Consider the following 13,930-nt stretch of genomic DNA (forward strand, 5'->3'; position numbering starts at 1 on the left):
ACAAGTGGCTATCAGATACCATTTATCTTACAAGTTGTTTCAAACTTCATCCAACAAAGCAAAGTTACATACATTTTGAAACTAGTTGTAAGATAATTGTTAAATTAAACAAAAGCTATTTATCTGTTTTTTACACACCCTAAAATCCACCATTTTAGCATCGAAGCAAGGTATATTTTGTCTATTCTCATGATGATCACAATGGAGCATTAATACAATAACAATGGTCATCAGTGACGTGACCCGTCTTAATGCTTACTAGACATACCAAGTGTGACCTTCCACATCTGTTTCTGCCACATCTGTTGGTTATCAAGGCAATGCTGATAATGCAAAGTAGGCAAAATCAAAGAAAATTTATGAACACTCTAAAGTTTTGACACAGACGTAGGTGAATTCCACTGAAGCATGAGTAACTTGTCAATAAATTACAATCAGGAAAATAGTCAATCATAATCTGACCTTAACATTCGTGACCAACTCGTGTTATTCCGGGACGAGCCGAATAGCAACTCGGGCCCCTCTCATGGCCAATTTTTGCGACCGGGTTCCGTCTGAGCGCAAACGAGCATACCTAAAACAATTGTCAACTTGTTGCGTAATGGTTCACATATATTTCCCCACATATTATATATATTTCAGATGCAATTTAAAGCACATCGGAACATGTGGAATCATACAGTATGATTGAACACATTTAACTGTATTTTGGGTATATATTTAGATGCAAGACATATGTATAATCAAAATTTATTTCTGAGGGATTCTTGGACGAAGAACTTGAAATCGCATACTGATTGGTTTGTCGCACATAACATTCATCGATAGGGGGACGAGTCTTCTTGCAGGTTACGGAAAGGGGCTAGTGGTGACGAATGCTGATAATTTAACAAACCTGAAATTCAGCCTCATACAAAGCTAAGTTGAATGCCTTGGGGCAAAATTGGTTTTAAATGATCTGGCAGTGCTCCACAGGTCAGAGATCTGGAACATATTTAACTGATCAGTTTAGAAGACCGACTCTCAGTTTTGACTTGGCTGAATGTGTGTGAAATTCCTTTGAATGACAGGATAAGGTAATAAGGCGTTCATGCCAAGAACTGCTTGTCCCACAACTAGGCGTATATTATTGTGCTGTTGTTTAGCACCACATTATTCTTTTTACTCATAAGCCCTACTATTGTATGCAGAACAGGAATTGCATTGTGACCTCCTCAGGTCATATGTCACTTTAGGTCACTTTTGGTGTCTTCCTTTAATTTGTCACATGCTTGTAGGATATTTGGAGGTAGGCTACCAGTGTTTGTTCACCTCGCCACCTTTAATACAAGGAGGGGCACGGGTGGCCCAGTCGTCTAAGGTGCCGCGATTCACTGTGCAGAGTTGCATCCCTTCGGACACGTCAGAAACCTATGATTGTAGGTTTGAATCCCAATTCACCCCGATTATGTTTCTAGGTTTGTCAGCACCATACCCGTGCTTGTGGGTTTCACCGAAGTGGTAAACATCTGAGACCTGCATCACTTCGGGCTTTCCTCCCACATTAAGCTGACACGCCGCGATATAACTGGAATACTGTTAAAAGCGGCGTCATACCCAACTCACTCACTCAATCACACTTTAATACAAGGGAAGACATGTTTTCCCCTGCCTGCAGTTGTATTTCTACACCATTCTGTTTTGTCCCACTCCTGGCCAATATGCCATGCATTCCAGGCCAAAGTAATATTTCTGACTGTTGTAAGCACTCCTACATTTGTCATGTTGACAGAGTCGATTGATGAAGAGATTACTGAAGAACTGGAGAGTCAGGGCAACACGCTGACAGAAACACAGCCTGGGGTACATTCCTCACCACCATCAGAGAAGGTGTCCGAGTCGGAGTCAGAGCCACCAAAGATAGAATCAGACAGTGAAGGACTTGTGATGATCAAATCATTGCCATCCAAGAGGAAGATCAGAGCTGCTAAGCCAGTGAGTACCATACCTTCATCTTCCCGAGTCAGGGGAGTTAACTGACTGTGAAAGTCCAGTTTCCACCCTTGCCAAACTAGGCTGTGATTTCTGGGTTCGACCAGAGCCACCAGTGGCTATTACGAATTATGTCCCTTCTATGTCCCTTCTATTGACCAGTCAGATTCCACCTCTCTTATCACTTGCAATTGCTTCAAATAAAATGGCGGCGCCGAGTAAAGACGATCTGATCTATAATAAAGATCTTCATTGTAATAAAACAGGTCTTACTTCGCATAGTGCATCAAATTCAAATCACATGAGCACCTTGTCTAAAAACATGAAAAGATTTGGAATATATATGTTGACGGTGAAATTGACGGTAGACATGCCTTGCAAATCCTGCGATCGCCCAAAATCTGCACGGCAGTTTACGAACCGGATGTCAATTTCGTTACGTGATTTCGATAGGACTATGCATAGTACCATACCATAGATACAATGATAGACTGCTTGAACAGTGAGTACCATACCATAGATACAATGATAGACTGCTTGAACAGTGAGTACCATACCATAGATACCATGATAGACTGCTGGAACAGTTAGTATCATACCATAGATACCATGATAGACTGCTGGAACAGTGAGTACCATACCATAGATACCATGATAGACTCCTTGAACAATGAGTACGATACGATAGATACCATGATAGACTGCTTGAACAGTGAGTACCATACCATAGATACCATGATAGACTGCTGGAACAGTGATAATCATTGGGCCATTGAAGCTACATGCTTGTTCCCATTAATGAAATCACCTGAATTTGTTCAATATGGCCTCCACCACAGTTCGAATCCCAGATTTACCCTGATTATGATTCTGGGTTTGTCAGCACCAGACATGTACTCATGGGTTTCACCACTGCTGTTCAATGCTGCGTTGAACCCAACTCACTGACACATCTCATACACACCGCTGCAACTACAGACATGATGTGTTGCAGGGTAACACCGTCACAGTCATCATCTCCAACCTGACCCTGGAGGAGGACTGCGCCATCATGTTCCGGGACAACATCAAGCAGCTGTTCGTGGAGTACAAGTTCCTCGGCCTGGACCCCCAGGAGACGGAGACTCCCTTCTCACTGCCCAAACCCAAGCCATACCAGCAGATCACGTACAACTTCACCAAAAGTCAGTACTCACGAATAGTCATGTGCCTCTTAATCAATTTCAAAAAGAAAAAACTCAAGACTGATTAATCATTGACAAGTTCTTTGTTATTTATTTATTTAGCAATAAGAGATACAACTATGATTTCGCCATCCTTCATTTGTAAGGAGGAACAGGTCAAAGACATTGACTACTGTTCGGAGCAGTGTTATACCCACTTCACTCTCATCTAGTGGGGACCCAGGTTAAATATTTAGTTGCTTGTTGGGAGAGGTGACTAAAATATATTGGGTTGAAAAGCTCAATGATTTGGTTGAGGGTGTGTTGGGAGAGGTGACGAAAATATATTGGGTTGAAAAGCTCAATGATTTGGTTGAGTGTGTGTTGGGAGAGGTGACTAAAATATATTGGGTTGAAAAACTCAATGACTTGGTTGAGTGTGTGTTGGGAGAGGTGACGAAAATATATTGGGTTGAAAAGCTCAATGTTGGTTGAGTGTGTGTTGGGAGAGGTGACTAAAATATATTGGGTTGAAAAGCTCAATGTTGGTTGAGTGTGTGTTGGGAGAGGTGACTAAAATATATTGGGTTGAAAAGCTCAATGTTGGTTGAGGGTGTGTTCGGAGAGGTGACTAAAATATATTGGTTTGAAAAGCTCAATGACTTGGTTGAGTGTGTGTCATCAGGTACTGATGACATTGGTAGTGGCTCAAAATATCAACCACAGGTCTGACGTTTGCCAATTTGTCGGTAAAACAACAAACAACATAAGAAAGATTTCAGGAACCAGTGCTTCTAGAATATTGTTACTGAGAGATGTTCTCTGTCCACAGCTATACAGGTGGACATGGAGAAGAACTATGAGAGGAGGCAGTACCTGGCCAGTATGTTGCTGCCTGATGATCCAGATGGAGGAAAGTGAGTGTCTCTCTATGTCTTGGTACATGGTCTTTGTGTGGCATTTAGAAGTTGGAAATGTAACTGATGATCAGCTTCTGTATTATAGAGACATTTCTGTGTAAAATGTTTCTTGGTTTGTTGTAACACAATTATCAAGTACCGTATTCGATGTAATAAGCACCCAGGGTGCTCTCAAAATTAGAAATATGGGGCTCTTATTAGAATATAATTTTGGTAAGAAAAAAAAACAGGTGAAAGATTGTAAATTTTGTAGTTTATGCTGACAGTCTGAAATGAGACGAAAGAAAAGTGTGTGCGAATCATACATGACAGATATATTTTCCAGAATTTAATTGCCCATAATTAAGGGTGCATAATAACACACGAGTGTGTATTATACACGAATAAATAAGTCTTGTGTACATTGATCAGTTGGGAGGGGTTCTAATTGGGATGGTTCACGAGCCAATATATTAGCAAATATCGCTATAGGCGCTTATTACGTCAAATACAGTATGTGGCATACAATGTGAGTATGGTAGTGTTCTGTTTCTTAATAGTGAATGTAATAGATGGTCATAAATAAGATTTAGGCCTGAGTTTTATTCATATAAGTAGAGTGTAAAACAATGGAGTAGAATGAACTGGGTCCCTATCTCTTATGGGAAGCATATATTTATAGCAGTGATTTTGCAACAGACAAATGGCATGAGGATATATTTATGAATTTATCAACATTTGATTGGACATTCTTCAAAAACATTGCTAATTCTAAAACTATCTTCAAGACATTTGGATAGTCGTGTATGGCTGCAAGATTGCTGATGTGGTGTTAAGCAATAATTACTCACTTGGGACATTTTGAATGACAATCAACTGACCTGAAACCCTGTTCACTGGCACCATTGACACAATATGCAAGGAACTACTTGAAGTAGTTTTCACAGGGGATTATCTGGAAGAATTAAAGTGATTGAAGTTGTACATGGATGGGTGAAGCATGGAATGAAACAAGATCACTCTGTTGATCACTTGCTTGATAACGGTGTAGAAGCTACGCTGAAATGTTGATCTTCCATACAATCTTGTCCTTGTAGTTCATAAGTAATGGAGTAAGCTGAAGTCATGATCATTTCTTTTTTCAGGCAATATATAAACAGTCAAACCATTTGTAACACATTTTTCATGCTACAATGTTGAAAATGTGTTTGCACTCCAATCTATAAAAGTTGACTGAATCACTATTGTTTTAACTTAACCATTGTAATTTTTATTTCTCACCAACATTTCTCAAAAAATAATGTACCGTACATTCTCTATGGGGGCACAAGTGGCCATGTCATTTTGCCGCAGCAATTTGCTGTGCAGAGTTGCGTCCCTTTGGCGTACCTGAAACTTATGATTGTTGGTTCAAATCCAGTTCGCCCTGAAAATGTTTCTCAGTTTGTCAGCGCCATACAGATGCCCATGGATTTCACCAAAGTGGTAAATGTGTAAGACCTGCTAGCTTCAGGCTTTCCTCCCACATGAAGCTAAGGTGCCATGATATAACTGAAAAACTGTTCAGAGCGGCATTAAACCAAACTCACTCTAACTCTAACTGTCTATTCAGGATCAGGTTCACCTTGGTGAGTGAACCACCGGAGGATGACCAGGATGCTGACTGCGAGGATGTGGGCGTGGTCTATGTCAGTGTCAAGGACATTCTACTTAAGAAGAAGGATGTCAAGGATACAGATATGGACAGTGAGTATCTCGCAGGAGTCATGTGGCTTTAGATATATTGAGTGGGCATGGGTGGGACAGTCATCTAAGGCACTGCTGTGCAGAGTTGGTGTGCCTTGATAAGAGGTTCAGATCACAGGTTCACCCAGATTATGACGATTGGTTTGTCGGCACCATACCCATCCTAATAGGTTTACCTAAAGTGTTTTTTTGTTTGTTTGTTTGTTGTTTAATGCATGAAGCATGTCACCGTATCCCAATTGCGTAGATCGATGCTCTTGATGTCAGTCACTGGATTGTCTGGTCCAGACTCGATTATTTACAGACTGCCGCCATATAGCTGGAATATTGCTGAGTGCAGCGTTAAACAACAAACATGTGTTTCATCCTTGTTTTCATTTGTACATTTCAGTTCTGGACGTGAATGATGAGACGAAGGTGATCGGCCAGATGAACCTGACGGTGGAATGTCTGTCAGCTCTGGAGGCCGTGGAGAGAGAGATGCAGGTGGAGGGCACATACTGAACTCAACCCAGCTGAGCTAATGAGTGAACGCCACTGGAACTTTGTCCTGAACGTGTCAGATGGCTGTAGAAATGTACTGTACATGAATGAATGTCATATAAACTTTATACTGAACTTGACTGAAATGTGCTTCACATGAATGAATGTCACTGAAACATGGACTGAACATGACTGAATTGTGCTTCACATGAATGAATGTCACTGAAACATGGACTGAACATGATTGAAACTTGCATCACGCAGAGGACTGCCACTGTAACAATGTATTGGGCATATCTGATGGCTATAGAAATGTACTGTACATGAATATGTGTCACTGAAAAATGGACTGAACATATCTGAAAACATGGACGGAACATATGTAAATGTCACTGAAACATGGACTGAACATAAGTGAATGTCACTGAAACATGGACTGAACATATGTGAATGTCACTGAAACGTGCTTCAAACAGAGGAGTGACACTGAAACAATGTATTGGACATGTCTGATGGCTATAGAAATGTACTGTACATGAATGTCACTGAAACATGGACTAAACATATCTGAATGTCACTGAAACAAGGACTAAACATATCTGAATGTCACTGAAACATTGACTGAACATATCTGATTGCAGAAGAAATATACAGGACATCAGAGACCACTGTTATGTCATTAGCTTCAATGTCTGAAGAAACACCACAAATGCAAGACAATATTCTGAGTTGACAGTGTATTGCAGTAGACACTATAGGAATGATATTATTTTGCTGCATTTCACTGGCATACATAGTGCAGAGTCCATTCGGGATTTAAGATCCACTAGTCTCATAACAGTGCTATCAGATACTGCATTAATCTAAACATTCAATAAATATGAAGTGTTTATCTGAAACTATTTCACACATTTTGAATGCATCTATATTTGCCACAATATCAGGCCAGTCCACTGTTCCTTTTGTGACAGGGGCACGGGTGGCCCAGACGTCTAAGGTGCCACAATTCCCTGTGTAGAGTTGCGTCCCTTGGGCACGCCAGAAACCTATGATTGTGAGTTCGAATCCTGGTTCACCCCATATGTTTCTAGGTTTGTGGGCACCATACCCGTGCTCATGGGTTTCACCGAAGTGGTTAACGTCTGAGACCTGCATCACTTCTGGCTTTCCTCCCACATTAAGCTGACACGACGGGATATAACTGGAATACTGGTAAAAAGGGCGTTAAACCCAACTCACTCACCCACTCTTTTAGTGACAGTAAAACAGTGTGTGCCTTTCTCATACATATTGTACAGAAGTGTCTTATACTGTTGTCTGTGATATGTAATGTAGCCATATATTGTATAAAGATCTATTTATTGTTGTCTGTGATACACAGTTAAAGCTGTATGAAACCTGATACCGTCCTATGTAATGTTTCTGTAAGTAGTGTTCCCTCCAGTAGACAAATTTTTAGTATCATTATTTTTAACACTTCTGCATTTTGACATGTGGTGTTAATTTCTGAATTTTTATGTTCAGTAGAGACTGTTGTTATTGTTGTGTAATACAAGTGTAGATAGTGACTCCAGGTTCGTGCAGATGGATTGTAACAAACAGTGCCCTTAATTTTGTATGAATAAAGTAAATTTGCCTTTATATAATAAACATCTATAGATATGTATGGCATTGTGTTGTGATTTCTAGACTCTTCACATTGGGGACCATGGTTGACCCAGTGGTGTAAGGCACCAAACTTCTCTGCGGAGTTGTGTCCCTTAGCTATGTGAGGATATGCTGTGGGTTTGAATCTCAGATTCTTCCAGTTTATCATCTTGGTTTGTCAATGTGTTTCACAATAGTGGTCAACATCTACACAAGGAGTCAATTACGTCAATCCTGCTATACTACTCAAAAGAAGTTAAACAATGTCCACAAGCGGATTCTCTGTTGTTATACCCACCAACCATGACAGATTAACTGTAGTCACATTAATAAGTTTGTTGTTTAACTTCTGTTGAGTAGTATACATAAAGATGACGAGTGAAACACTGTTGAAGCAGCTTTTAGACAACCTTAGTCACTCTCTCACCATAATTATCCAATACTGTAATTATCAAACAATGACCAGATGAGCTAAGTCCTTATTATTTCAGTTCACTGCCACACATCTAGTTCAATGTACAAGACATTAACCTCAAAGCTATCTTCTGACAAGACTAATAGTCCCATGTGCAAAAATATGATGTAATCATTGTAAAAAGTCACTTTGGTAATACAGCAGTTGCAATCTCATAAAAATCAGATGTTTTGCTGATGATACTTTTCTGCATGAAGATCTGAGGTACCTCCCTTGGACGTTATGTCAGGTGAATGTTCTGATTAGCCAAGGTGTCTTAATTCTTGGTATGCAGAATCTAAAAAAATGAACATAATCTGCAAGAGGCAATTAAAAAAAAATAAAGCCACACCATTATGTTGAGGATATTTTATACTTCCTGTCATTGATTGGCATGGCATCTACATCCGAAAGGGTGTACTACAGATGGAATATTTGTTTTCTGTGGCAGTTTTCATTTGCAAAGATTGGAATTTCTGAATTGAGTGGGAAAGAAATGAAGATTAAATTGTGTTTGAAAGCTGACACCTGATTGGCTCAAAAACCCACACATCCTTCGTCAGATCTTGATGCAGAGAGTTATTGCTATTGGAGTAAAATATCTGATTTTAATGAGATTGACAGCAGTTGTTTCTGTGGTCAACAAAAGCCTTGTTGATGTATGTTTAAGAGTTCACAGTATCATGTGATTACCATGATTACAAGTCTAGACACCCGTGAAGATCGGGGTTAGAATAGGTCTTCAGCAACCCATGCTTGCTTTAAAAGGTGACTATGCTTATCGCAAGAGGCAAATAACGGGATCGGGTGGTCAGGCTTTGCTGACTTGGTTGAGGCAATCACCGTATCCCAATTGCATGGATCAATGCTCGTGATGTCAATCACTGGATTGTCTGGTCCAGACTCGATTATTTACAGACCGCTGCCGTCATATAACTGGAATATTGCTGAGAGCAGCATTAAACAACAAACAAACAAATAAGTCTGGCTCTGGTGCCATTCAACACACAAAAACCAGTAGATTGATTTCTTCCTCTGTTCATGGGGGAATGTAATTTGGCAAGTAGTTGTTTACTGGGTCATTAGTTTTGAGATCTTCCCTTTACAGCAAACAAACCTTTTGACTTAAAGTACTAGGGAAATTTGCACTAGTCAGAAAAGTTACAGAAAAATTTGGACAGTCCAATCGGAACAAATCAGTGATCAACAAGAAAACAATGTCATCACTATCCCCCGCCATGGGGCCCAGTAGAATTCTGTTGGTTCATATAGTAGTGAAAAATATGAAGTGAATGTTGAAAAGTATGAGGTAAGGGCTTTAACTCTGTAAATATACATGTAGCAAGGAACTCATGTTACCTTAAAACATGTCTCCATTGCAGACACTATGCACTAAGTTAAACAAGGAAACAAAGAATCATTTCTTTAGAAATATGAAAACATCAAAAGGCACCAGTTCAGCATGTGTCTGATACATATGCAAAGTTACATAATAAAATATTGAACGGTCTCTGAGTTATGCTCTTCAAAAGAAATGATATGGATGGATGGATGGATGAATGGACGGACGGACAACACCCAGTTCTGTATCCCCCTCCCACTTTGTGGCGGGGGCAAATAATGTGTGGAGACTTCACCACCATTAGGAAATGATGGCACATAGGTCACAGTGAGAGCTGACTTCCCATGGTAACCCATGGAAGTATGTTTCATACGTAGCAGCCATTGTGACCTACCAATCCCCCTTTAAGTTTAAGTACTCAGGACGTATTCTGCCCAAAATCAAGATCAGGGTACAAAATGCTGACAAAGCATTCTCCATCTTGTTCACGTGCAGTCAAAATACAAAACCCTTTTGACAACACATGTTACATTTATTGACAAGACAGGTACATAGGTATATAGATAGATTCATCAGGACATTCACATCATCACTCCACCGCCAGACCATTCCATTCTCTGAAAAAAAGAACTTATATTTATTGCAAATATTTTACACATTTCCCTTCTTGTTTCCCATATAACTTGAATCATTAAATGTCCAACATCTTACAAAGGATGACATAAACTTTACCTAATCTAAAGCATGTTAAGAACAATTATCTTTTGAGGAACAGAAATGTTCTCATAAAAAAAAGAGATCAAATGCAACTGTTTTGCATCTCAGTATTCTGTTTTAACTTGATTATTAACTACCTACCATCTTGCATGTCAACAAGATCTAAAAATGCAGACAAATGCTTTACCTCATCTCAAGAAAAGATGTTATAAAGGAATAGAGTGTTCTCATCAAAACAAGACAATAAAATGCAACTGCTGTTTACCTCCTGAGGTTGGACAAATGCAAGCCAGTCTGACGCATGGGATGGCAATAGCCCCATCACTTGACATTTGTATATAGCCATCGCCAGGCACAGAAGGTTCCCCAGCAGGTACACAAACTTCTGGAATGCCGCCTGGTCACCCTCGATCATCTTAAATGCTGGAAGGAAAACGCAACATGAGAAACCAGCGCACAACACAGGGCTGTAAGCTTACATTTTGTCATGATATGTCTCAACAGTACGATCATAAGATGTGTCTCGATGGTATGGTCCTGATACGAAATGTCCCATCGGTATGGTCAGAATGCAGCGTGTCTCAATGGTATCATCTTCCCGAGGCAAGAGAGTTAACTGACTTTAAAAGTCCAGTTTCCACCCTTGCCGAACTAGGCTGGACTTACTGGGCTCGATTGTGGGGCCACCAGTGGCTATTACCAGCTATGTCCCTTCTAAGCCTCTCCTATGGACCAATCAGATTCCACCTCTCGTATCACTTGCGTTTGCTTCACACAAAATGGTGGCGCCCGGTCAGGACAATCTGATCGATAATCAATATCTATATTGTGATAAAACGGGTCTTACATCGCGAAATGCATCAAATCACGTGAGCACCTTGATTAAAAACAGGAAAAAAATTGGAAAATATTTGCTGACAACGAGTTGGCGGTGCACATGCTTTGCAAATCCTGCAATCGACCGAAATCTGAACGACAGTTAACGAACCGGATTTCGATTTCGGTGCGCGATTTTGATTAGACTATGCATAGAATCGTTAGTCCAGCCAAAATGTAACTCCATAATACCAGCCTAGTTCGGCAAGGGTGGGAACTGGACTTTTAAAGTCAGTTAACTCTCTTGCCTCGGGAAGATGCAATGGTATGGTCCCTGTATGAAATGTCTTAATGTTCTGGTCAGAATGCAGTGTGTCTCGGTGGTATGGTCCCAATATGAGATGTCTTAATCCTGTTACGGGTATGGTCGGAGTGCAACGTGTCTCAAAGGTATGGTCCCAATATGAAATGTCTTAATGGTATGGTCAGAATGCAGCGTATCTCGATGGTGTGGTCCCAATATGATACATCTTCAAAACAGGATTCGAACCCACAATCGTAGGTTTCTGGCGTGCCCAAGGGACGCAACTCTGCACAGCGAATCACAGCGCCTTAGACGACTGGGCCACCCATGCCCTGCTTAGCAATAGGCACTAAGGTATTGCAAGCCGAAGAGTCACACTGTCTTGTGTAGTATTTTCATTTGTTTTAATCAGAACCTTATGTCAAGGCCTAGATGAGCATGCTGAAACTGGGCACTCAAGCATTATCTGAAGATCAGACCAGCTCAAACTATCTGTAGTTTACAGGTAAGGTGCAGTGAAATGGGGTTTACCATCGCATTCCAAGATTGCACTTATGTAACAATGTACATGTACATGTGTGCATATGGCTGCTTATACAACTACGGATTAATACCGTTTTTTATAGAGCTAGCCCATTGAGTAAATACCATCCTGCTGTTTAACATGAGTACCCCACTCCGATACAGTATACGGACTCTGAGACGACCAGTACTGGTACTTGTTTAATCTCAAGTGCCAGGCAGGGTAACAAGTATATCTTTTAAAAATCTTTTGGTATAATGCAGCCAGGAGATTGAACCACTGACGTTCCGTTCTTCAGGCCGATGCTCTATCTATCCAGTACTTTATACCATGTTACACAAGAGTTAATCCACAATACACTTACTGTTCTGTATCCCAAAAAGTGTCTGTATCGGCCGGAAGAACATCATGCCCACCATCATGATGGGGAAGATGGAGATGGAATTCCCAGCCATCCACATGATGAACATGTTCATTGGGACCTGTTTTATTGGACCAAGGGCTATGTCCCAAGATCTCTGAAAAAAATTAGGATTTACGTTCAATCAAAACAAAATGCTTGCATTCAAATCCATACCACTGTTTTCAAATTAATTTTAGTAATTATTAACACTTGTGTCTATACACGGACTGACTAAATCAGTTATCAAAGAAATGTGTATATTACATTAGCTTTCAACATTTTCAACATAGAACAACAAATCAAGACAAGTGATACCTTTACAATGAGCTTTGGGTCGGCATCCTTTGCCTTTTCACTGACACTAACTGTGTCCACATAACCAACAGGGGGTTGCAGTTCTGTGAACTGGACAAGTGCCCGATCACTTCGTGACCTGAAATATGAAGCACATATATTACACAACACATAATCCAATTAAGAAAATCAGAGTTAGAAATTGGCACCAGTCCTATAGTCCTTGCCAACCTGCTCAATAGTTAATATAGGGTCTATCATAAGGACCGGAAGAAATTTGCCATTATTATGTGAGGTAGGGTAACGTATGGATTAGCTATCACCCTTTACAAATTAATCCAATGCAATTCGAGGGAACTCTGTACAATTGTCATTGGCTACTGCGCAACCCATATAGGTAAACCATCAGGTGCTGATGACTTGGTAAACGAACACTAATTATTTGTGATAACGCACATGGTCCCTTGGTCATGTTGGTAGGGTGTTGGTAACCTAGATTAACTCATTATTATATATCAATCCTCCACGCAGCGCTAATTGAAATCTAAAAATGTGTGACTGGTAAAGTGCACCACTCCCAGGACCCTTACAGGACCCTGTTAAGCATATTAACAAGTTGTATGTACAGTGTATGATCATTATGCTTGTGAACATATCTGCATATTGTGAATAGAATGATTTATTCCAGAACATTCAGTTCAGATGATCCAGCTGCAGGCCCTCGCGTTGAAGCTTTGATTATTTATCAAGATAATGGAGGAGATAAAGTGTATATCTTGTCTATCATATCAAACGGAACTAGACTTCTGCTGCCGCGCGATGTTACTAAAAAATTGATGACATTAAATCGGAGATCCCAAAATTTCGGACTTGCACAGTTGGCCCAGATATGTATAATATCTACTGCTACATGGAAATCAAATTGAGAAACTACCCGCTCGACCTTGAAAGCTAACTCAGAGTTACACCTACAAATTCTACACATGTGTGCCTTCAGTTGTAAAGAACAACTCACTTTCCGCCACCTAAAAAGTCGATTGCCCACTTGTGCCTTTTCCGAGTAGCCATTTTGTTCTGCCTAAAATTGAGAATGTATTGTGTTGAAAAACGAAGGAGGTAGTATTTTTATATGATGCTCGTTATCGGAATAATACGTAATAAAGTACTA

General features: G+C 40.2%; 2 protein-coding genes across 8 annotated transcripts in view; one reads left to right on the forward strand and one right to left on the reverse strand.

The window, feature by feature from the left end:
• The window catches only part of LOC124112856 (protein fantom-like), a 61,381-nt gene extending 54,027 nt beyond the window's left edge, over window positions 1-7,354 (forward strand). For all 7 annotated transcript variants that reach the window (XM_046473015.2, XM_046473017.2, XM_046473019.2 and 4 more), the window contains 5 exons: window positions 1,772-1,974; window positions 2,966-3,155; window positions 3,967-4,051; window positions 5,646-5,779; window positions 6,171-7,354. In XM_046473015.2, coding sequence (XP_046328971.2) covers window positions 1,772-1,974; window positions 2,966-3,155; window positions 3,967-4,051; window positions 5,646-5,779; window positions 6,171-6,283 — 725 coding nt within the window. In that variant the 3' untranslated portion in view covers window positions 6,284-7,354. The remainder of the gene's footprint in view (window positions 1-1,771; window positions 1,975-2,965; window positions 3,156-3,966; window positions 4,052-5,645; window positions 5,780-6,170) is intronic.
• A 2,862-nt stretch (window positions 7,355-10,216) lies between these two features.
• On the reverse strand, window positions 10,217-13,920 carry LOC124112855 (ER membrane protein complex subunit 4-like). Its single transcript, XM_046473014.2, has 5 exons — window positions 13,778-13,920; window positions 12,784-12,901; window positions 12,430-12,583; window positions 10,688-10,845; window positions 10,217-10,322 (listed from the first exon to the last, which is right to left on the reverse strand). The coding sequence occupies exons 1-5, from the start codon at window positions 13,828-13,830 to the stop codon at window positions 10,287-10,289; spliced, it is 519 nt and encodes a 172-aa protein (XP_046328970.1). The 5' UTR covers window positions 13,831-13,920; the 3' UTR covers window positions 10,217-10,286.
• Window positions 13,921-13,930: the final 10 nt, after the last annotated feature.

Source organism: Haliotis rufescens, unplaced genomic scaffold, assembly GCF_023055435.1.
Source record: "Haliotis rufescens isolate VD_foot unplaced genomic scaffold, xgHalRufe1.0.p SCAF_19, whole genome shotgun sequence".
Taxonomy (NCBI): Eukaryota; Metazoa; Mollusca; class Gastropoda; order Lepetellida; family Haliotidae; genus Haliotis; species Haliotis rufescens.